At 35.4% G+C, this 26,244-nt stretch overlaps 1 protein-coding gene across 1 annotated transcript in view; it reads right to left on the reverse strand.

The window, feature by feature from the left end:
• The window catches only part of MYO5A (myosin VA (heavy chain 12, myoxin)), a 192,480-nt gene that overhangs the window by 93,603 nt on the left and 72,633 nt on the right, over positions 1-26,244 (reverse strand). Inside the window, exons 2-9 of the mRNA XM_012658084.1 lie at positions 25,493-25,603; positions 21,197-21,368; positions 19,160-19,304; positions 11,206-11,362; positions 5,381-5,524; positions 2,998-3,079; positions 2,232-2,339; positions 371-477 (exon numbers count right to left, since the gene is read on the reverse strand). Of these exons, the coding sequence (XP_012513538.1) occupies positions 371-477; positions 2,232-2,339; positions 2,998-3,079; positions 5,381-5,524; positions 11,206-11,362; positions 19,160-19,304; positions 21,197-21,368; positions 25,493-25,603 (1,026 nt within the window). The remainder of the gene's footprint in view (positions 1-370; positions 478-2,231; positions 2,340-2,997; positions 3,080-5,380; positions 5,525-11,205; positions 11,363-19,159; positions 19,305-21,196; positions 21,369-25,492; positions 25,604-26,244) is intronic.

Below are 26,244 nucleotides of genomic sequence, written 5' to 3' on the forward strand. Positions count from 1 at the left end.
TGTTCCTGAAGGCAGTGGGAGTCCTGAGGGATTTAAGCAGGAGCATGATATATTCCTTCATAGGTCTCTAATTTCTATGAGTTTCTGATCTTGTAAGGCCATGTATATCATAGTCACTAATTTCATCTATTTATCCATCTCTCTCTGTCTCTCACATACATACACACACACACACAATCACTGTGTACCAGGAATTAGAATCTGTATTTCTTTATTCTCAGTTCATGATTTTCCTCTGGATAATATATCACTTTGATAATTATCTTTCTGATAATGTTACTAGAGAGACAAACTATATTGCTACTATAAAGCATCTACAAAACTAAAACACAATTAAACTGCCATCCCACTAAGCTTGTTCTGAACTTACAGGTATTGTGCAGCTGTCTGAATCTCGAGATGTAAATCCAACATTGCCTAAGTGAAGAATGCCGGCAAGTATTCGGAAAATTCCCATTTGATAAGATTCACTAATTCCTGAAACAATACATTAAATGAACAAGTGATTAATTTCAGAACAGCAACTAAAAAATTATAGCAGACAATTTTAAGCCTATTGTTAATTCTTAAATATTGCCAAATGTTATGCTCATTATAATGTGTCATAGCTAACAATAGTACTTTCATGTTTGTTGACATTAACACATTAGGCAGTCATGGGCAATAGCCTGGCTGTTTAGTGTGACCAATCTGGGATCGATGCCTGTCTCTGCTACTGACCTACCAACTCACATGGACAGGTAACTTCACCCTTCTATTCCTCCATTTTCTCATTTGAGTTATGGGAATAATAGTAAATACTTCAAAGGGTGTTTGTGAGGATAAATGAGATAATGCACATAACACACTTAATGCACTATGTGACAAATGGTAAGTGCTAAACAAATTGTCATCATTTCTACACATTGGACTTAAGTATTTTCTTAATATTATTACAATTTCTCTCTACTCCAAATGAAAGGTTGTTTTAAGTTAGATTATTTAATTACTTCTTTTAACTACACATCAAGTGGAAGTCAAAGATATCCCAAGATTAGAAGTGTTTAGGCTGGTATTGTGCCCCAGCCTGATGAGTGAGTGTCCAAACACAGCATTACAGCCTTAGAGCAGAACCTGAAGGATAAGGCAAGATGAGGAGGCAGGATGGTCTTTGGCTTTTATCAGATCTGGCTTCATTTTTTAATAAGGTAACAATTTCTAGAATATTAGATACAATTATATGCAAATAGAAGTAGTAAAATTATTTCCAAATATGTAATCTTACACAGCATAACTGAGAGTTGGCCTCATAATGAATGTTTTTGTCATCTCCGGCATTATGGCTTTTTCAAATTCACAATTTTCTATTTATGGATTTACTCTAAAAGTAATGCAGTGTTTTTCAAATTTTAATATGCATATGTATCATCAATAGATCTTGTTAAACTACAAAGTCTGGTTCAGTAGGTCTGAGAAAGGGTTTAAAGATTGTGCATTTCTAGTAAGCCCCATGGTCCTGATTAGCAATGCTTTTAAGTTAAATTAACTGACCCGAGGGTACTCCTCAAAATACAAACATAGCATTTTAGAGTTATTTATATTCTGAGGTATTAAAAAATCTGCCTCTAAAAGTTGTAGACTATAGTTCTAAAGATTAATTTATTCAAATGTAGACCCAACATTTTTTAAATGCCAGAAACAAGATAATGGTATCTGAGCTGTTTCAAAAGTGTTGGAATAAACTACATGTAATACAATGTGCTGTTACCATGCCAACTCAGCCACATATCCTGGCTACGAAAAGCCCCTCCCCAAACAAAACAAAAAACCCAAATCAAACCTACAAAACGGGAACTTGTACAGGAACTCATTTCATTTAGCTTTAGGACTGAAATTTTATAAAAATTTAAGAGTTACAGTTAGTCTTACCTCCCCAATGGCTCAAATATGTTTTTTTAAACACCTTTATTGAAGGCTAATTTGCACACTTTCCACTCGTTTTAAGTGGGCAATTCAATGAGTTTTAGTAAATTTACAAAGTTGTGCAACCATTACTGTAATCTAATTTTAGAATAGTTTCGTCACCCCAAAAAGACACTGTGCCCATTTGCTATCTAAATGTGTTCTGTATAGAATACTAAATCTCCCAGCCATACTTACCATTAATACAAAGACAAGCCGATGTTCTAAATAAAGGTTGCTAGAGTCAAAAAGCTACTCCTCATAAAAGCTCAAGAATGAAATTACATTACCTAGCAAAGTGCAGGCCTGCCTGGTGTGTGCCATCTCCTTTGCATCATCCACTCCTTCAATCACAGGACTGCCTCCTTGCATCGTATAATGAAAATTATCTGCATTTTCTGCAATGAAGAAAAATAAAGGTTTTTCGGCCTATGAAAAAGGCTTGGCTTCTCTTATGTACACTGAGTTAAAAGTAGTGATAGCACAGTTAAGTGTACAGGGTCTGGAGTTTGGCAGCCTGTGTTTTCAATTATATTTTAATAGAAAACAAAATTAAATAATGGAATGAAATGTTTACACAGTTTATTTATCTTAATCGGTGAAATGAACAGTCCTTTCCTAAAGGTTTTATTCCAATCTGCATGCTAGAATAATTTCTTCAAACACTTTATTCCCTTCATCAGAAACCCTTACAGGCCTCCCATCAGACAAACTCCTTTAATTTTTTTTCTTTTAATCAAGGCAAATTTCAAACATATACAAAAGTAGAGAGACTAATACAGTGAACCCCTCTATACTTACTCATCATTCATCTTAAACAAGATCTTAAACACTCATCTTAAATCATTTCAAGGCCAATCCTGTGCCACTTACACAGTTACTCACTCCTTCCCTACTCCTCCATAGGTTAATTTTTATAGCCAACTGCAGATTTTTATACATTTTATCCATAAATACTTCAGTATGAGATAAGCTCCTTTTTAACAAGTAAGTTTAGGAACTCAGAAATTAACAGAAAACAATACCAGCACAATACATCTAATGTCATATTCATACCTAATCGCAGCATTTTAAATTCAGGTAACTTTGCTGAGGCACAAAGTTGATAGAAGATATGGTAGTTTCTCTCCTCTTCTGCCTTTGAAATGAGAAAAGTTTTCAATTATAACACTTTAATTTAAAACTCAAAAAATTCTATCATAAAAGAAAATTTTAATATTTAATTACCTTGGGGAAATAAATCGCCCTTTCCCAAATTTACTAATATTTATTTACAATTATTAAACCTTATGATTTGTAGCCTATATGCATATATGTCAGTATGTGTGTGTTGGTCATGCGCAACACAAAATATCTGACAACAATGCTTTTTGAACTAGTGAACAGCTTGATATATGGCCACAGTCATAAGATACCAGTGCTTCTGGAGAAAGCTAAAACCATTTTTTTACAATACTCAATACTATTTTCTAATGGTACCTCTTAGATTCCTGGTCTTCCTAACACTTTGAAAAAGAATAATCCCATCTTTGTCATATTTTAGAGAGGACCATCTACCGTGGTTGTTTGTAAAAAATCCATAAATACAACTACATCCTCTATATCATTTTAGTTTATATGTTTTAAAATCAATAACTATTTTATAAAATAGAAAATAAATAATGTATAATTCTAAGGTCATTCTTTAGTATTTCCTAAGAGTCTTTTCCTATATATGTGTGTGTGTATATATGTATATATATACACACACACATATATATATACACATATATATACGTATATACCTAAAAATTATAATTGCAGTAATATTGTGTATATAAAACCAAACCCTAATATTCTATCATCATTTCCTTGAATTCTGCTGTATATTCAGTTGGTTAAGAACAGTATTATTAAGGCCAAGGTCAGGTTTGATGCCCAAAAGGGACTGATGTCTGGACGAGAAAACCTATTACAGGGACAGAAGACACTGAACAAATTACCAATGTAGCAATGATCACAAGCATGATTAAATAAGAGATCAAGTGGTTCAGTACACAGAAACTAGAAAAGCAGGAGGGTCTGCAGAAATGCTTTGGTCATCTTTGTACATGAAGAACAGTATCAAGTATGTTTTTTTCTGACTGTATGATTCATTTTGACATACCAAACAGCCTCAATATTCTATAACCCTGGCGACTAGAAGCAGCTAGAATTGCTTCAACATCTTTTAATAAGACAATAAGGATTAGGCCTTACCATTTTGTATTAAGCACTACTAGCCTTTGTTCCCCAGAATGACCAAGGACTGTCTTTTTTACCCACTAACTCACTTACGTATCAATCAAATCTCTCCATTATTTGAATTCAATCATCTCTTAGATCTACCTATGTCTCACCCATTCTTTCTTCTGTCTACTAAACTAGATGCTTTTTAAAAAAAAACCTATAGAAATATCCGTGTGTATAGTAACACTGCTCTGTGTGTACCAGATATTAGAACAATAGACTACTGCTTTACTATACAAATCAAGTGTTATATTTTAAGGAGGACACAAATCAAGCACAACCCCAAAGTTACAGCCAAGGTAGCTATAGCCTGCCCAACTCACAACTCTTGCAATGTCCCAGATGCTTTCAAAGCCATAACAGACTTGGGCAATGGAAATTGTAGACACTGCTGCATGGCAGTGCCAGGCATGTCTGAACCTCAATGCAGTGAGCATCCAGTTAAGGGCCTACTGAAACCTCAGGTCTCACAGCATGAGTCATGCAGTGGGTCAATAGGAGCCCTATACTGGGAGTTTTCCACTGATAAATCCATACTTCCTTAGTATACCTATAAATATATGCCTGCCAGTGTTGTAAATATATAGTATTTCCCACTTTCAGGTCAAAAAGGACCAAGAGTGTATGTGTGAATGCAAATCCTACACAGATGTGACTGGGTGTGTTTTATGATAGAAATTCATAACTGGGTTGTGAAGATTTTTAACCCTCACTATCCTATGTGATAGGATGTATATATTATAAACAATAACATAATCTAAGAAAGGAGAAGAAGAAAGGAGAGGACAAGGATAATTTCTTTTTCTTGAATTGAGTTCAAACTATAACTCATCGAAGGCATAGGCCAATACCTTCCCTATCGTTTGGAAATATGAGAAACAAGGCTAAACTCATAGCACCTCCCTTAACTAAGCTTTTTTACAAGCATCTGCAGGAAAGAGCCAAAACTATTAAACCTAAAAGTACCCAGTCCCAAAGACTGTTAGTCTAAGGGGTATTTGCCTGCCTGTAACAGGCATCATTTTACATGCTTCAGTCCAAGTGTGGTTTGTAGCAATATTGTCACAAGATGCTCAAGAGTATCTGGAAAGAAAATGCAGACCAGCAAGTATGGGCTGTGCAATTACACAGCAATCTAACACAAGTATATATGTGTACATGCCCAGCTTACCTGGAACACCACTCTGGATTTCTCTAAAAGGTAAGTTCTCATATTGGCACCAATGATTCGATATCTCTTGTCAAAACCAATCTCAATATACTTCCCAAAACGGCTGCTATTATCATTCCTGGTTGTTTTAGCATTTCCAATTGACTAAGAAGCAAGAGAGAAAATAAGATTTTAGAAGTGCAATTCATAACGGAATATTTACAGAGTTTGTTCAGGGAAAGAAAGGACAAAGTAGAACACAACTCCTTAAAACTGATTCTTTTAACCAGGAGCGGTAGCTCATCCCTGTAATCTTAGCACTCTGGGAGGCTGAGGCAGGAGGATTGCTTGAGGCCAGAGGTCCAACACCAGCCTGAATGACAGAGGAAGACCCTGTCTCTTAAAAACAAACAAACGAACAAACAACCTCAAAAAAACAATAACACTGATTGTGATTCTTTTAAGAACAGATACAGGTCTATGCTTTTCTGATTGCACAACCACACAGATACATACTAATAGTTATTATTTGTCTTGTTAATATCACAAAAATGATTTTCAGAAATAGCAAACGTAAGCCCAGAGGTTGGGAGATTTTCATATAAAATTTGAGGTATCCAAACATACTCATTCATGCCAGAAAAGAAAGAGACAGATGGGATTGGGAATTGCCAAGGCACAAGCCTTGTTAGTTAACCATCAAGGTTTTTGAAAAACTTCATTAGTTTTATGTAAATAAGATGGTTAAAACAAATTAATATTTTCCTGGAAATGTTGCTCTGGTGTTCAGGGTCTCTTTAACCTGGAATGTCTATAATCTTATCCTGTGGTAACAAAGGTCCAGTTTGACTGTTTATTAGCATAGTATTAGTATTACCCATTCAATATAAATGTCATTTTCAGGCAGGCATAGTGGCATGCACCTGTAGTCCCACCTACTTGGAGGCTGAGGCAGGATTGTTTGAGCCCAGGAGTTTGAGTCCAGCCTGGGCAACATAGGGAGACCCATTTCTAAATAAATAAATATATATATATATTTTTAAATGCCATTTTCAGAAACTGGAGAAAGTCAAATTTGGTTTTGAATTTTGATAGCTGTATCTAACTTGTAAAACATCTGCTGCAGAATGCAGAGAATGTAACTTGCTGCTAAATTACTTACATAACCTTAAAAATTTAAATGGCATATGTCTTCTCTCTGATTTAGGTAACATGCTTCTATAAATTTTTTTTTAAGGCAAAGCAAAAAAGAAAAAGGCGTGTAGTTAGAAAAGCAAGTGTTTACATAATGTATAAAATGTTTAATAAGCTAATTTCATATAAGATTAACATTTTTCATTTGTGCAAAGCCTGTGTTAGGATTAGTACATCAAAACCACAGCAGAGAGAAAGATGTGAAAACACTCTGGAGTTTTAAAAGAGCAATACAAACGTAAGTGATGAAAACAGTAGTAACACAGCCACAAAAGCCAACACATTAGATTCTCTGATCAATCAGGAAAAAGGTATTTTCATTCCCTGAAATGGAGAGCAGATATCATCCTATTTTGTTTTGGCAATGAGGACACTGCTATATTTTAGATTAACATTTTAAATGCTTTTCTAGAAAAATAAGAGTATCTTCCCAGCAAAATTAAAGCATGATCTAATATAGCCTGAGATAATTTAACTATCTAGACATTTACTCAGATATTACCCTTTTTGATGTTATATAACAACACAGGGAAAAGTCTCTATACATTCCCACTGTTTTTGTTTAGAAAAGCTTTGTGTAGAAAAGTAGATTAATTATAAAATTTTCTCTCAACACAATGTATTCTGTCAAACAGTACATGAAAGGTTACATGTAGTAGTAGAAGTAGCAGCAGCAGTAATGTTTCTTGAGTGCTTACTGGGTACTGTCCTAAGCACTTTCCTGCCAGCAACTAAACAAACTGGGGAAGGGTGGTCCACAGCTTCTCCTCCTTCCCTAACTCTTTTCCTACCTTCCATATGGCATCTCTCCCCATCTACTTAGACTGGAAGCCAGAGTGGTCAACTTGACAAAACCATAGTACATACTGTGAGAAGAGGCAGTGAGTAGGTGAGGGTTGAAGCAGACCTTTTCGTCTTTGAGAAAAATGTATTTAAACATAGACAAAGAATGGTAAAAGGAACAAGCGAAATAGAAGTCTGATGACCTGGGTGTCAGATCAGGCCCTACTACCAACTTGCCATAATTTAATCTTTTTGAGGGGCATTAATGTCTTCAAGTGTAAACACTGAATAGGATGGATGAGCTCTAGGATCCTTTTAAACAATAAAATTATATGATTCTAAGCTCTGAACTTGTAGGGAAAGAAGGTGCTATATATAAACAGTACCTTCTGTCTACTCCCGCAATCACTCCCTCTGCCCTGTAAGTACTGCATTCACAACAGACTCCCTGGTACTATTTTCACTTTAATCAGCAAGAAATTGCCAAAGGAAAGAAGAAATTTTGTGATCTTGATTTTACTATTTTAATGAAATGTTGCATGAGTTACTTTTCTTTACTAAATGGAAATGAAAATCTTCAATGCTGACTACTGAAGATTAAAAAAGAACTATTAAGATCCAGATTGCCCTAAAAAACTTCCCTGTTCCCATCTTACAAAGAAAATTTCCAGAAAAAAGTAAACATGATAGAATAGAGTAAAAAGAATCATTTCTCTGGACATCATAATAGTTTGCAAAAGAAGCCTATGCTGACGATGAGGAGCTTCCTTTCTAAAAGATAACACACAAATCCCTTTAACTGCTGGGCTGTGATGTTAACCATGCAGGAAGCTCATTATCCAATGAGCAGTTTTGGCAGATCATTTTCCCTTCCTCCCTTCCTTCCTTCTTTCTCTCTCTCTCTCTATTGAGACAGAGTCGAGTGCAGTGGCATCATCATAGCTCACTGCAACCTCCAACTCCTGGGCTCAAGTGATCGTCCTACCTCAGCCTCCTGAGTAGCTGTAACTACAGCTACTCAGGTGTGCATCACCACACCTGGCTAATTTTTCTATTTTTTGTAGAGACAGTGTCTCACTCTTGCTCAGACTGGTCTCAAACTCGTGAGCTCAAGCAATCCTCCCAGCTTGGCCTCCCAGAGTGCTAGGATTATGAGCATGAGGCACTGCACCTGGTCTCAGATATCCCTTTCTTGACATCACAGTAAAGGGCTCTGATATAGAGACACAGTCTTGAAGGAAGTTTAAAGCTACAAGTTTTCTATGCTATACTCAGTATTTTACCTATGTCTTCTTCCAGTGTTTTTGTAAACCCTTTATCACCATTCTTCAGCTCCATATACCATTTTAGTTTTTCAAATTGAGATGCCCTTTTTTGCAGTTGTTGAAAATTAGTTCTCTAATTCTTTACCAAATTTTTCTTAATCCAAATTCCTGTAGACAGACTAAACAATAATATAGAAGTAGCTAAATATAACTGATCCCTTTACCTTTTTTGTTCATCCCAGCAAATAAGACATATTCCATATAACTGCATATTAAAAATAATATCTGTAGGCCGGGCGCGGTGGCTCACGCCTGTAATCCTAGCTCTCTGGGAGGCCGAGGCGGGCGGATTGTTTGAGCTCAGGAGTTCGAAACCAGCCTGAGCAAGAGCGAGACCCCGTCTCTACTAAAATTAGAAAGAAATTAATTAGACAACTAAAAATATATAGAAAAAAAAAATTAACTGGGCATGGTGGCGCATGCCTGTAGTCCCAGCTACTCGGGAGGCTGAGGCAGGAGGATTGCTTGAGCCCAGGAGTTTGAGGTTGCTGTGAGCTAGGATGATGCCATGGCACTCTAGCCCGGGCAACACAGTGAGACTCTGTCTTAAAAAAAAAAAAAAAAAAAATAGTATCTGTAGCTTTGGTTTGGATATGATTTGGTCCCACCAAAACTCATGTTGAAATTTAATTCCTAGTGTGGCAGTGTTGGGAGGTGGGGCCTAGAGGGATGGGTTTGGGCCATGGGGGTGGATCCCTCATGAATGCCTTGGTGCAGTTCTCCTACAGTGAGTGAGTTCTTTTCTTCAAAAATTACCCATCCTCAAATATTCTGTTATAGTAACACAAAGCAGACTAAGACAGTGGCCACTCCAAATTTTTTATATCATTCCCACTAACACAACTCAAATCTGTGTTGTGGAAAATCCAATGAAGCTGTTTTTTGAAAGGGGTCATAAAATAGTTCATTCAACTTTTCAAAAATTATAGAAGGTTCATTCCAGATTTAAGTGATCCTCAAGACAACTTCACGTCTTAGTATAATAATATATGGTTCAGGCCTAGAAGAAATGAGATGCCCTAATGCCATTACAATCAAAACTTTAGGATATTCTAGTATTAGGAACTAGAATAGTCTGAATGGTTGCCAAATACCAAGAATCTGTTGTTATGACCAAAACCAGTCAAAACAATGGTAGGAAGCAAAGAAAGCCCTTGTTGTTTTCTGACCCCAAACCAAAAACTGGCTCCATACATTTTATTTCCCCAATATCAACACCAGTGGCATCCACTACTGTATTTGTAGCTTAAATTCTTTCAAAACCCTAATATTTGTTTAAAATCTTCACTATCCTCTTTTCACACAAACATCTGTTTCTTCCTATCCATGATATTTCAGAAAACTTCTCCAGTTTTCTTTCCATAGCACGCCGAGCACAGGAAGCCTCTCAACTTCCCCATCATTTCTTGTCTTTCGATCCCCAGAGTAGAAGTACTGTTGCTCTAGGGGGCAGCCCTATAGAGAAGTGATCACAGCATTCTGTTTTAAAGTGTCACACACAGCACTGCAAACCAGGCACAATTACCTCTAGACAGATTATTGCAAAAACCACTTGTACCACAGGTGCACCAGGCCAGTTTTTAACTCCATCTGTGTTTGGGTGACAAATAAGACTTCACAAAGGAAAAAGACAGGAATAAAAAATGCTGACTTGAATTTCTAACAAGAAAGGCTTGTTTCCGCATTTCCAAACTAATTTCTTTCCATTTAATGAAACTTATTTTTCTCCATTTCATGGGTCTTCTTACAAAACTATAACTTTCCTAAAACTATATTAATAGACATATAGTGCTCTGGTTACAAATCTTAAAATACTCGAATTCTCATATAACTAGTTCCATTTTCTTTGGCATAGGCATTTCTACTTTGTATATCTATTTGAATTTTTTTGTTTCTATTTGACTTTTAAAAGTATTAATATATCCTTTCATAGTTCTTCCCCTCTCAAAAACTTACAGTTACTGAATTTCTTTTACTAACCTACAGCTGTGTGATTGTAATACGCTTGAACAACAACAAAAAAAAAGTTTACAAAGTTTAAGCTCAAATCTGGAAAAAAATAAAAATTTATAGCTGAACAGGTTAGACTAAGTACAGAAAATAAAATGTGGGTAAAGGAATAATGAAACTCAATTCATGCTTGAGCATAATAAATCCTATGTTTTGGAAGGAGCATAAATAAGAACCCAGGATGGGAGGAAATGAGTAACTTGTACTTCTTGTACAAGGAACAATAGATATGATTGAATTAACTAGGAGAAAGAAACTTTAGAAAATGAAGTACTGCAGCCTGGTATTTAGAGACAACAATTTAGTTGGCAGGTTAAAAATTCAGGATTATGGACTAAAACAGATTCCTCTCTAGCTGGGCTTTACTCAAAATGTCTACCTTATTGAATTTTCACTTTTCCTAGATTTCTTACTAACATGTGGCAAAGTAGTTTCCTAATTTTAGTGGCTGACACCTGGTGTATCAATCAATTTTTTGAGCATGTTTCTTAACAAAAGAATATAGTAAGAAAGCCAAGGATGCTGCTGTCTTACCTCCATGATGGGGTTGGAGGCCAAAACCTTTTCCTCAACATTGGCCTCACTGGCAGAACCACTTACAGTTGCAAAGTATCGCATGGCATACTTAGCTGACACTGTTTTTCCTGCACCAGACTCTCCACTTACAATGATGGACTGATTCCGTTCATCTCTGTAAAACAAGGAAAAGTAAATGCCAGTGCTGCCCACTTTAGAATGTGATTAATATTATTTCCTCCCTGTTTTCATTGGTGAGGCACAGTGAGTTTCTGCTAGCTCATACATGCAACAATGTGGAAAGAAGCATAGAATAATATTTCCTAATAAGAATGTCTACTTATAAACTAAAAATAAACAGAAAGGAAGAAGAGATCAAGTATTAAATTAGAGAGCATCACATCTAAAGATGAGTCTGCAGTAAAGGATCTCTGAATTTGTTGGTGTGTACATATCTCAAACAAACTATTTCATTCCTAGAGAACTACTTTCATATCTTACAGTACTGTTGTCAACCACTTCAGAAGAGAAAGAAGATATTCTTTGCAGTCACAGCAAAGGAATTTAGAAGAAAAATCTATTTAATTAAAATTACAAAACTATTTTCAAATTGCCTACTTGCTAACAATCCATAAAGTGGTATCTTCCACAAACTCCAGCTCCTACTACAGTATCCTCATCACCAGAGAAGAAATAGTACATTTGCCGGCTGATTTCATTCAAAGACAAGTTAAATAAGCCATGATCTGTATTCTCAGGCAGTTGATGGTTGCTGTAGTTTGAATGCCCCCTCCAAAATTCATGTTGAATTTAATTGCTAGTGTGATGGTATTGGGAGGTGGGGCTTTTAAGAGACGACTAGGAGCCCTTGTGAATGGATTAATGCTGTTATTGTGGGAGTGAGTGAGTTATCGCGTGAGTGGGCTCCTGATAAGAGGATGAGTTCAGCCCAACGCCCTTTCTCTGTCTCGCATGCTCACTTGCCTTTCTGCCATGGCATAACCCTGGCCAGATGCCAGCACCATGCTCTTGAACTTTCCAGCCTCCAGAACCATTGCTCTAAATAAACTTCTGTTGTTTATAAATGACTTAGTCTGTGATATTCTGTTACAGCAGCAGCAGAAAACAGACTAAGACAGTGGTCTAACAGGAAAGATGGGCCAGTAATTCAAGATTATAATAAAATGTGATGGTGCACTGATGAGAGGAGGAATAGGTGATCAGGAAAGGTTCCCTAGAGATGACACCTGAGCAAGGTCTAGAAAAATGAGTACGAGAAAGCAAGCAAGGAATGAGGAGGGCAGGAAAAGGGGATAACATAAATAAAGTCTCAGAATCATAAGAAGTTAGGAAAGAGCAGATAATTCACTTTGGCTGGAAAATAGAGTAATGATAGATTTTTGATTTCTGGCTTTGCCAGTCCTCTCAAAGGCCTCAAATGCAATTCTAAATAGGCTGGGTACTGAATGCTTTGGGATAGAGGTAAGCTCTTCTGACCTGTTTCAGTCAGTGGTGATTCCAGAGGTTCTAATGAGAACTAAAAGCCCCTACTAAAAAATACTACTTCATTCAGTCATTCAACAAACATGTAATGAGCAGCCACAATGTGCCTACCACTTTATGGAAATAAAAGATCTTAGGGTTATAGACTTTGGGGGAGACTAAAAAAATACACAGTTAAAATACAGTTAGGAGTAATTGCTTTAAAAAAGGTCCACCCAGGACACTATGAATTTAAAGGAACAACATGGAACTAGTAGGAGATGTGATAAGGGGATGTCAAGAAAGGCTAGAAGGTGATGCCTGAATTGATTCTTACATGATAATTAGGAGAAAACCAGGTTGTGTGGGAAGAAGAAAATAGGAATTAAACTATGCAGAGGTACCTGAAACCCCAGGAAAGAATTATTCAAGGATGAAAGAGAGATATGTTACATTTTGATCTACTTTCCTTTTATGGTCATCAGTGACCGCATATCTATTTGGTCTGTCCAATCTTTCATTACACCTATAAAGTTTTCATTTTGTAACACATATATTATTTTATAGATTTTCCTTTTGAACTTTACCCCTTAAAAAATGTACTCTCTCTAGTTTATCATGGTCATACTGAATACTATATATATCTTCCAAGACCATCAACTTGACCACTGTAAACTTAACCAGCATATTTTCAATTATATCCAGGTTATTAATGAGGAAACTAAGTAATGCTGGCCTCAGCATTGTGTTCCTAACATGGAACACAATTTAATATTTCCATCCATGTTGCTGTTAATTCTCTGATAACCATCCATTGGGTGTTTCCATGTACCTTAATAAAGTATACCAGCACTAGGTCTAAATTTTTAGTTTGCAAGCAAATATGTTCATGTGAAACAAAATCTAGAGTTTTACTATTTTGCAGGCAAACAATCTGTTTCTCCCTTTATCTGATCCGTTGTGAAAGACAGAAAATATTAAGTTAGTATAATAAAATGCTTTCTTCCAAAGCTGTGTTTTTACTGTGCTCACTTAAAGATGTGCATCACTGAGACTCTAATCCCTCTCTCTCATTAGACAGATGCTAATTTTCTCTACATTATCACTCATGAAAATCAAGCTGCTCTGTTCTGTTGTCTCTCCATGATTTCTACTTTTAATTAGCCTCAAGAAGAAAATACTTAAACCCTAAAGTTGAAAATAGACAATGAGTTAACAATTACAATATTTCAGTTTTATTTTTGAAGTATAAATATTTACTATAGAAGAGGGTGCTGGCACTGCTGAAAGCTGCACTGTAGAGAGGCAGAGAGACTATTCAGGAAATGAAAACAAGTGTTCCTTAGAATGACTTGCTACGGTCATTCGATTCCTGGTGAGAAGCCTGTCACGTGGCTATCAGATCATCGCATGTCAACCTGAGCTTTCTGTTCCATCAGTACAGAGCCTATACAATATATAAAGATGAGAAATAGATAATTATACTTGTTTATAACTTTTACACACTATGGTGCTCTAATTCATATTGTATTTTACTCCTACTGCAATCTTACATGGTAGATAGTACTCAGTAAGTCCCAAGTGAGCAGCTCAATGCTGTGGTTTGAATGTAACCCCCAAAGTTCATGTGTTGGAAACTTAATCCTCAATGCAATGGTGTTGAGAGGTGGGACCTTTAAGAGGTGACGAGGTCCTGAGGGCTCTGCCCTCATAGATGGATTAATGCCATTATCTGAAGAGCGGGTTAGTTACCGCAGGAGTGGCATCCTGATAAAAGAATGAGTTTGGCCCCTTTCTCATCTCTCTCTTGCCCTCTACCATGGGGTGACGTAGCAAGAAGGCCTTCGCCAGATGTGGCCCCTCAACCTTGGACTTCCCACACTCCAGAACTGTGAGCCAAATAAGTTTCTGTTCTTTATAAATTACCCACTCTGTGGTATTCTGTTATACTGGCATAAAACAGACTAAGATACTCACATCATAAATAATGCTAAGAGGAATCATTTACTATGAGCTGGGGTGGTCTGAAAGTTAAACTTGAATGGGATCATGAAGGATAAATATAAATCAGCCAGATAAAGGAGCACAGAGAAGGACATTCTAGGCTGAATAAAAGATGCAGAAACCAAACTACTTAATGTTAATTTGAGGGAATAGGCCTATTTGAATAGGCCCAGATATTTGAAAGTAAGAAAACTAAATGACAAAATTTTGGAGTTTCAGAGATAGATTCAAATCTCAGCTCCCAGATACCATTTATGAGCATTATAGCCTGAGTGAGATACTTTTCTGTTTCCTCACCCGTAAAGCAGGGGTGATACTATCTGCTCCCAAGAAAATAATGAGGATTAGAGGTAACATGCCTGACCCCTAATTGATACATAATAGCCATCTAAAAGTGGTAGCTATTAATTAATATGTTAATCCACCTTTATATACCATATATAAAATTTTCCTTATCAAGCACCATGTATTACATCAAGCCTATTCGCATAAATGGGACATCTGGCACCACATGGTAGCTGAGTCACAGTTGCTAACGGGAGAGATTTTATAATCTATGACAGCCAGCTTCCACTTGGCCAGTGAACCTCAGGACAGTGGCATATTCAGAGACCACGTAACCAAATGAAAGAAGGGGCCACCCTAAGGAAAGGCCTGACCATAAAGTCAGGAAAACTAGATGAGAGGCTAGAGTCCATAAAAAGAATGTATACATGGCATTCTATAATGATGATTATGATGAGGATAGAAACAGCTAATATTTGAATACTACTTAGTATTTTTCAAAGTGCTTTTGTGTTTATCATCTAATATAATTTTCACCTCTGAAGTAAGCAGAACAGACATTATCTTTTCCTTTTTGGGGGAAACAATAACACAGAAAGGTTAGACGGCTTATCCAAGGCTGATGACTTGTATAGAAGAGCAGATCTGGGTTGTTGCACCCCTCATCTCCCGATTTCCAGGGGAAAGTCTGCACTATGCTCCTTCTGCTTTTCTACACAGCTCCTTACCATGGTCTGCCATGGAAGAAAGTAGAAGAAAAATGCTTATGTCTCCATCAAACACACAGATAACAAGTGCATATCACAGAATACTGCAAATGCAAAGCTAGACCATTAGTGAAATTGTCCCATTTCACAGGCGATAAAACGGAGACCCGGAAAGATCAGGAGATTTATGCTTATATAGTTAGTTATTGGTAGAGATGCAAAGAGTACAGATTATCTTTTTCACTATACTAAGGTTAATTGCATATAACTAACTTATTTCAAGAAAACCTACAAGTGAAACTTAATCAATAAAATTGATTTACTCTACCATTCGCAGTAGAGAGAAAATATAGCAAATTAAAGAAATCAATACTACCTGGTTGTAAGGAAACAAAAAACTCTGATGTTTTAAGAAAAATAATATTGTGACTTAGTTATTAGAGAACAGTTACTTCCAGCATGAGAAAAGACTAGCAAGAATGTGAAACAAAAACACGAGAAGAAAAATAGACACGACAGTCCACTGAGTTTTTCTCCTCTGCAAGTCAACAGGACAGGTAAAATTAAGAGGCTATTCCAGGGAGGTATTTTATGAGGGCATTATTCTAAAGAACATGTTTAGAAAGGAGCCATTAGCCAAGGATCTTGGTTATTGCCACTGTCATTGAACATATACCCGCTTGGAAAGAATCACTAGTGTCAGCTGTGCTTGAGGACAGATGTCTAAAACACCATTTCAACCTTACTTAAAGATCTAAAATGGAACTCCACCCCTCCTCCCTACCCCCTATCCCACACACATCACAACCTGCTCTTCCTGCCATCCTCTCCATCTAAGTAAATGGCCACTCCAACCTTCTAGGTGCTTAGACCAAATCCTGCTGTCCTCTTTCTTTCATACCTCACATAAGCAAGGCCTTGCCAGTTCTATCTTAAAAATATATCCAGAATCCAGCCACTTCTTACCATCTTCACTAATTTCCTCCTCAACTAAATTTCCTCCTCCATTAATTTCCTCCTCTTGCTTGGAACAATGCAATAACCTCCTAACTAGTCTCCTGGCTTCTACCCTTGTCCCAGTACAGTCTTTTCTTTTTGTTTTTTTGATAACTTTATTTTTAATATAATTTCAAACTTACAGAAAATTGCAAAAATAGTAATATGAATTTCCACATATGCTTTACTCAGATTCACCAATTGTTTAGCTTTTATCCATTTGCTTTACTAATCTGTTTCTCTTATTCTAATATTTTCTGAAACATTTGATAGTAGGTTGCAGACATGATGACTCCTACATCTTTTAGAGTATAATTCCTAAGAACAGGGACATACTCTTACATAGCCACAATGATCAAAATCAGCACATGTAACATTGATATAATACCATTACCTAATCAGTCTATATTTCAATTTTATCAATCATCCAACAATGTCATGTGACAAACTATGTTTTATTTATTTTTGTTATTTATCATGCCTCACTTCCTGGGTAAGAATTTCTGTCTATTTTGTCTAATTTATTCATTGTTATGTTTCCCCATACACAGAACAGTGCCTGGTGTTTGGATGGTGCTCAATAAATTCCTGTTGGATGAACTGAATTGTACCTTCCCTGAAGATGTGAGGGGCCTCCAGGAATAGTGGTAATGTGAAATACCAGTATTCATATCTGGTAAAGATAACATCTTCTTTTGGCAAGAAAAAAATAGCAAGAAATGATCACGTAGCATCAATATATGACTGTAAGCCTAAGTAGAGATGACTATTTAACTGTAGTGGTAAATTTTATGGGTATAAATTTATTCATATAAATGAAAAATATAATACCATAACTGACTGAAGTGTATTTTAAAACTGCCTAAAAGAGAAAACTAAGCAAAGGGAAAAAGACAAACAAATCTTCAGTTAATAAATCACATTGAGTGATTGAGTCACAGTGGGTAATAATGAAAGGGGTAAATGACAGGAAATCACAGTAAATCTAAGGTTAAAAAACCAGAAATATTCATATAAATCTAATACTATTTGTGGATTACCAGTAACAAAGATGGTAAGAGCCATGCTTTTGTATTTAAGAATAGTATTTCCAAGGAGTCATATAATTCTCTGAGCACGACCAAATTTTCAGAGACTATTTTTAGGGCCTAGCACTCCATGTGATTTCCTCTCTGCCCAGTAGTTCTCAGGTTGTACTGAGTAGTGCCAAAGTTGTACTGCAATGCGCCAATACCACACAAATCAAATACTGGTAGTCTGTTCCAACTTAAGGAAAAAAATTATAGGTGGAAGTTTCTCAATTTTAAGCTTAAAAAATAACTTTTCTTAAACTTTGAACACTCATTACTATTTTATAGCAGAATTTGGCACAAATATGGCATGTTTTGTAGTATTAAACTATGTTTGGTCATTTTATATTTAATATATTAATATCTCATAGTGTCAGAAGACTACGGAATTTGAAAACTGGTCTTCCTAGTTATGTGATCTTAGAAAAATTACACAATTTCTCTGTGCTTCAGTTTTCTCATTTATAAAATGAAGATTAATAATAACATCAAACTCTGAAAGATGCTATGAGGATAAAATTAGTTAATAAATGGAAAGCAATTAAACAATCCCCTGTACAGAGAGGGCACATAATAACTGTTAGCTGCTACGAGAAGTATTAGTATTAATATTATCTTATTATTAAAAGGGCATAATGACTTCTATGGGCTCTGTCACTGAAACAATTCTAAAATTCTGTCACACGCTGGTCCAATCATGTACACTCTTCCTGGCTGGAGAGGAGAAAATAAAAACCTCTGCTGTATTAGTTTTCTTTCTACTTCATTAATTGCTTGAGGGTTCCCTGTATCATATTTATAATATGCCAAGTTCTGCTTTGTAGGCTGTAGAAGTGAGTTAAATATATATCATTCTTCTTCGCATTCACAGTTTTACATTACATCATATTATTAAGAGTATAGTCTTGAAAGTAGCATTTTTCTCCCATTTTCCACCCTCAAAATATTAGGCTTCCATGGTTAATATCAGAGATATTTTGTAGATGCTGTTCAGAATCACTGATGCCCTGTCAAATAATACTAGTATTAAAATTTACAGTTTCTTTTAGATATAATTCTCCAGAATACAGATTTTTTTCCTGCTTGTAGGCCTCTTTGTTCCGACTTGTCATTCATTAGCTGAGTGACATGGGGTAAGTCACTCAATACCATTAAACTTAATCCTTTCATCTGTAAAACGTAACATCCTTGCCTAGTACAGGATCATGATGAGATTCCAAAGGTAGTTTTTAAAGACTATACATCCTTTTATAAATGTGAGATTATTTTAATATTTAATAATAATTCAGGCTGTCTGAGACAAATTGGCCAAGGCTGCTTATTTAATAATTATTTACAAGTTGCCATTCACTTTAACATGTCTGTAACTTAGCAAAGAAGGAATTGTCACATAAGAGCCATGAAATAACAATGAAAGCTTCCACCAACCTGGCCATTTGCTTGTAAGCTTCTTCCGCTACTGCAAAGATATGTGGATCCATATCGCCCATGTTCTGACCACTATACGCATTAATAATATCTTCTCCATAAATAGGTAGCTGTTCATAGGGATTTATAGCTACTAGGACTATACCTGGGAGAGGTAGACAAGAAAGAAAAAGAAGTCAACAATATCCTAATAGGCATGTCAAACTTGGTAAAATGAGACTCACAGTTAAAACAAAACTTCATTTCAATTTAGTTACTATTAAACTAATAAATTATTCAAGGACCAAAATGTACTATAGACTTTGCCTCTGAACCCATTATAATAGTCCTAACTAAAATACCATTTAAAAACTGGACTAGGTTGTTTAAAATAATGTAGTAATTTTATAAGAACTTTAAATATTTTCATCATATTTAATCTAAAAATTCCACTTCTAGAAATTTATCCAAATGAAATAATCAAAAATTCACACAAAGATATTTTTTTTACAAAGATATTTATCATAATATCATTTCTAACAGTGAAAATGGAAACAAAATATCTAATACAAGGAGAGTAGGTGATATATTTTATTACATCCATATGACAGACTATTGTGCTACCACCACAAATCATGTTTTTAAAGATTACTAAATGTCATAGGAAAACAGGATACAAAACTATATATATAAACTTTGATTCTAATTTTATATGTACTTATACCTTCTTACACATACACATAGAAAGGATATTAGTCAAGAAAATACTGGTTATTTTTCAGTGGTGAATTACATGTAATTTTTTTCTTTTTTATACTTCTCTGTGTTTCCTAAAAATATTTCGGTAGGTATATATTAATTTAATTAGGTCATTCACTCAACAAATATGTATTCAGCTCCAACTATGTTTCAAGTCTTTTGTAAGTACTGGGTTTACAGCAGTAAACCAAAAAAGACAAACAGAGCTTATATTCACACAACTAACTAGATAAGTAAGAAAAAAATATATATAAGTATAATCACAGGTTAAATAGTATAAGGAAAAAGGAGAATAGGGAAGGAAGACAGTAAGAAGGAGAAGGAGGGGTTTATAATTTAGATCAGGCAGCCAGGCAAGACATTACTGAGAAGGTAACATATGTGCAAGAAAAAAATAAATTGAAGAAACATGAAAATTGAGAAAATGAAATATTCTGTTAATAGGGAAGAAGAAGAGTTAATATCAAGTATATAAAGGATGTAAATTCTTTTAAGAAGGAAATGTGGCTGCTCTTGTCCAAAACAGAAGAGCAATGAAGAAATGACAAGCACTGAGTAGGGTGCACCAAGCAAATGAACTTAAATGAAAATGAGTGGAAATCTAGACCTGAGCTTTGGAGGAGAGACCAATTAGTGAAATAAAAATAAAAGGTCAGTAAAAAAAAAAAAAAGAGCCAGACAAGGAGGAGAAAATAAAGGATAAGAACAAACTGAGAAGGGGGAAAGGAACACAAACTAATATACACATGCACATGCTTCATTTCTAAAAGCAATAAAAAGCATCAAAAAGCATCATGAGCTGGGAGGCTGGCAGCTAATAGTGCAATGAGCAGGGGCCCAGGCAAGCAGAACAAGCAAGACGAACTACCACAAGTGAAGTCAGTCCTGTGTTGCTAAAGTAACTGAGAAAAAGACAACGCTAAACTTCCTGAACCTGCTCCTACGGAAAGTCCTTGGGCATCTACTCTTCATCTAGTGGTTTTTATAAGATACGAAAATAAATGGTGAATTTAGTACTAAATCTGACATATGACTTCTGTGGGAGAAAAAAATCCAAAAATAGGCCCAGTTATTTTTATTTTGAGCAAAATTTTGTAAGTTCACAAGTGAGTTTATTCAGCATAAAATGCAACTTGGCCAATCAATACTGTTAAATCTTTTTGATAACTCTGAAGTAATTTTGTCTCTAAGGGAAAATTCAACCACAGCCTACTTTTCCCACGCACAATATTTACGTGGCTATCTATGCTCATTAGAGGAAAGAGTTCACAGTGCACTCGGAAAGCAAAGCATACTTACCACAATATGTATAAATAAGTTTGGAATCAATAAAGCGGACTCTGAGATTATGGAGCACAGCAGGCTCATGAAGATAGCTAAGGGCTGTGAGGTCATTTTCACCGACAAGTATGTCAGGGTTTCGTAAGTGAGGCAGTTCCTTGGTCTTTGGATCTAGACGGTATTCCAAATCCTGAAAATGCACAAAATACAGCAACTAGATGAATCATGGCCAGGAACATGAAACAGGCCCATGCATTTTGCTTATTTCCTATTCCCAATTTGCTTCTCAGCTATTAAACATGTTCTTTTGCTAGTACATTCCAATATCACAGAAACGGGTGGAAATGTAAACAATATGGAGAGCCTTCTTTTTCATCAGCCATATTAACAAATTTTGCTAATATAGTTTGAGAAGTCATAGCCTAGACCTCTTTTGTCCAGTTATTGGATCACAGGGTTTTAATCTTTAAATGAGCTTCCCCCTCCACCTCTTTTTACCCATGATAAGTAACAGACAATATAAAAGAGTAGTCAAGAATTTGGCTCTAGGGTCCAATCAACCTGGGTCCAAATGTTAACACTGGTACTTACTTTTTATGTGCTTTTCCATATGTTATTTAATCCAAATCCTTCATTCATAAAATGCGTTCTCAGGGTGGCAGTAAAAATTAAATGATGCAATGCCTGGCATGTGGTAACTAGTTAGGAACTCCTGAACCATGGGAGACCCAAGAATCTCCTGAAATTATGTGTAACACTTTGTGTATATGTGCATGTGTGTATAAATGTGCATATATGTGTATACATATACATATATGTATACTTTTTTGGGGAAAGACAGTTCATAGTTTTCATTAGGTTTCAACAAGGCATCTAGTCCCAAAAGTTAAGAAGTACCTATTTACTTTAAAGTCATGAAGAATATGGCTTTATGGCAAAGTCAAACATGGAAATTGTCACTCAACTATGTATTAAGGGCAAATAACATAAGACGAGTAAAAAGAAAAACAATGCAATTTAATTGTAGGGAAAGACAAAATGGTTTGTAAAAAGGCAGTTTTGTTAATATTAAAGATACATACAGGTGTCAAATATTCAAGTCAGATTTGAATGAATTATGCTAAAGGAGAGAAAAATTTACAATCTGCCCCTCAGCATTTCTCTCTGACTGTTTATTAGGGTATAATGTCCTTCCCCATGGCTGACCAATCCTTGCATTGGCCCTGTCAATACACAATTTCCCGTTCCCTGGCTGCCCCCAGCTGAGTGCTTTAAATTTTCCTCACTAACTTCTCCTTTTCTACTCATCTATTAATACAATGTTTATCCCCTAATAACATGAAAACATAGTGTTAGATCTGAACAATCTGAGCCCCAAGGGATGTGGAATCTAGAAATATCAAAAATCTTCATGATTTAATTGGTAATGTAGTTTATCATGGGGTGTTAACCAGAAGACTCTAGAATGGCAGAAAGCCAACCCAGAACTCTCTTCCTAGTATTCATTTGTAGATGGGGTTGTCAGGTGGTCAATGTGGGAAGGAGTTGGAATTGAGATATTAGAGGAGACACTATTATAAAATGTGGGAAGATCATCTAACATGTTCATGGAAATTTCCTTCTTGGAATTAGGCTTAAAATGGATATAACTTGCTCCTCTGAAATCACTGGAAATCATCAAATAAATGTACTCTTCTAATATTACAAAGCCATGTTTTCTCTATTTTATTCTAGGACCCTAAGTGACTATGGTTCCTAAAAGGAGAACGATTCTTGGATACTCGGTGAATTTTATAATATTTATTCTTCTTGTTTGTCTTCTACTCCTAGACTTTTATTAAATATATCATTCTATTTCTGGATTTTTTTCAAGAATTAAGGATTAATAAAATTAAATATCAATATTATATATACTCTGGTTGGTAAATTTGTTTCTCATGGGGTATAGACTAGCAATTCTGAAATAACTTTACATGTATGACAAATAAGTAATATGTTGCAGATAATAAAAGCCAAAGAGAGAAGTTATAGTACAAATAAGCAAAGGGAGAATAACAGAATAGACCCTATGGTATTGGACTGGAAAAAAAAGAATCACTATGAACTCATGGTTTTAAAAAAATATATAGATACACATAGACACAGAAATAAGTATAGATGGGTGTATATACATTAGTATAGTATGCATACATATTAGTATCCATATATACATATATTTTTTCTAGCTCTGTATTCTAAGAAAGCCTAGAAGCAGTGCCATTCCAAAGCAATGAGCACACCTAGTGCTCAGATTTGGGTTGCCAAATACCATCCTCCAGTAAAATGTACCAGAGCTGGGGCAGGGAAAATATAAGTATCTTGTGGTACCAGAAAGTAAAGAAATGCTGTATTAAAAAAAGAAAAGAATAGAAGAAAAGGATGGGGGCTTGTCAAAAAGGCAAAGGAACTAATCTAAGAGAGCTCTCAATGACCAAAGCTGGAATAATTTGAGTAATAAAATAAATAATGATAGTAATAAAGAATAAAAGAAATACCCACGAGCCCATAATAAAATAAATTACTGAATCAATAAATAAATGGGGAGGAAGTAACAATACTTCCCTGTAAGAATTCCAATTAATAAATGTAGAAGGGGGGAATGAGGGATAAAAAAAATTACCTATGGGGTACAATGTATACTACTTGGGTAGTGAGTACACCAAAAGCCCAGACTCACCACTATACAACACACACATGTAACAGAATTCAACTTGCATCCCCTAAATCTATTAAAATTTAAAATAAACAATGAATGGATGAATGAATGTAGAAGGAAGTAACGAAATGGAGGATCACCATTAGAATACCACAGTGATCAAGACACAATAATGAACACTAAGATTAGTGAGCAAAGTTTAAGGAGAAACAGATATATACATGGCCTCAAAATATCTCCCCTCCAAACAGTGACATTCATAATTACAAAGGGAAAAATAGTAGCTTTAAAATGCATAACATGGCAGACATCACCTTAACCAGTGATCATGGTTAATATGACCAGTAAGGAGACATAATGACATCACAGACCCTTTGATATGATGTAATGAGATGATCACATCACTTCTATGGCACTCTTCCCAAAAAGTGATAACTTTAACCTAATCATGAGGAAACAGCTGCTGGGACTTTCTGCAAAATACTTGAACGACAATTTTCAAAACTGCCATCGTTATGAAAGACAAAGAAAGACTGAGAAACTGCCACAAATTGGAGGAGACTAAGGAGATGAGATGATTAAAATGCAAACTGTGACCCAACATTGAAACAAAATGAGGCATTAGTAGAAAAACTGGTGAAATCCTAATAAAGTCTGTAGTTCATTAATTGTCTTATATCAATGGTAATGTCCTATTTTGATTATTGTATATTGGTTGTGTAAGATATTAAAATTAGGGGAAGCTGGGTAAATGGTATGCAGAACTCTGTTATCTTTGCAACTCTTTTGTAAGTCTAAAACTATTTCAAAATAGTTTCTGAAAACTAAGCATGGCTATCTGTCAGATGTGTATCTTGAAACCATCCACTTTTTAGACTATCTACAAAAATCTAACATCGTCAAATAGAATAAGCACTCACCTTAGAGTCAAAAATTCTGCATTCAAATTCCACTTGAAATTCCAAAAGTCACTTCCTGGCTGCATGACCTTGGGCAAAACTACTTAATGTCTCTGAGCCTTGGCTTCCTTATTTGGAAAATAGTGACTATTTTCTCAACATGAGAAAATACAGTCCAAAGTGCCTAATATGGTGTCTAACACAGAGCAGACTACTAATAAATGTTGAATAAATTAATTCCTTAGTTTGGCATTCAAAGCCCTCCTAATTTGGCCTAATTTTTCCCTGCCTTTTTCCCAACCAGTCCCCTCCCCTCAGTTTTGCTCTCCTGAAATCCATTCTCCATGCTGCTACAAATGAGTCTTCTTTAAAACCTGCATGGTTCCTCTTTTTAAAAACAGTGTAATTCCCCACAGGATACCAGATAAGTCTAAGAGTTTTAGCATTAGATGTGAATCTAAACCTGATTCTAAACCATAATAAATTCATAGGCCAAAATAAAAGATTTTTAAAGTACCTGCTAATTTTACTAATCTATGTCATTGATAACTCCATTAGAACAGAAAATTGAATTTGCCATTTTTATCAATTTAGCAAGTAAAAATTTTAGATTAGTTCAAAATTTAACTTCTAATTAGGCTTAAGTAAGTCAAAGTAAACTTACACTTCGAACTGCCTTCACTTTAGGCCAATGACAATAAATGAAAATGAGATTCTTACTTTTCCTTCCTCAAGGTGAAGCAGGAGGACTTTATCTCCTGGTTTATAATCTTTAAGCAGTTCTGCTGACTTCCAAACTTCCTCAGGATCAGGTATCCAAACCCTGGCAAACTACAATACAAAAAGAAAAAAATTTAAACCAGAAAATTAATTATTTTATAATGATATATAAAACATATTATGACTTTATTTATAATTACATAATTTATGAAGAAAAATCTAGACCAATCTGAAATTTGCTTTTTAAAATAGTAAATGAAAAGTATTTTAGCACCAGTAGCACCACCATTCCCAGATTATATAAGTGTGCTCTGAAAAAATAGCTACAATTAAAGCTTGACTTTGCTTTATATAATAGATGCCACCTGAAAATGTAATTTTAGGTAAAAGTATACATATAAAATCTATTATTGAAGCTCTAGTGTAGTGGCTCTGCCAGTTTCAGTAGCACAGCCATCTTTTCATGGCAGGATTTACAATTTAAATTTTTTATTGTAGTTTTTATCCTGTGCTCTGCAAAGCTTTGTTGCTTTCTCAGATATCTCTCAGGAACCGTTATGATAGGGAGAGGAGTAAGCTTGTGGCTTAGATCCAGAGCTGTTTTACATACTGGGTGTCTGGAATTTTCTCCGAAGAAGGAGTTCTGCTGCTAATAAAAAATGGAAAAAACACTGCTGTTTAGAATTTGGCTTCCATTATTCTATAAAGATAAGTAGCAAATGGTAAAAATGGTATACCTGGCCAGCAATACG

Source organism: Propithecus coquereli, unplaced genomic scaffold (genome assembly GCF_000956105.1).
Source record: "Propithecus coquereli isolate 6110/MARCELLA unplaced genomic scaffold, Pcoq_1.0 Scaffold57, whole genome shotgun sequence".
In the NCBI taxonomy this organism is placed as follows: Eukaryota; Metazoa; Chordata; class Mammalia; order Primates; family Indriidae; genus Propithecus; species Propithecus coquereli.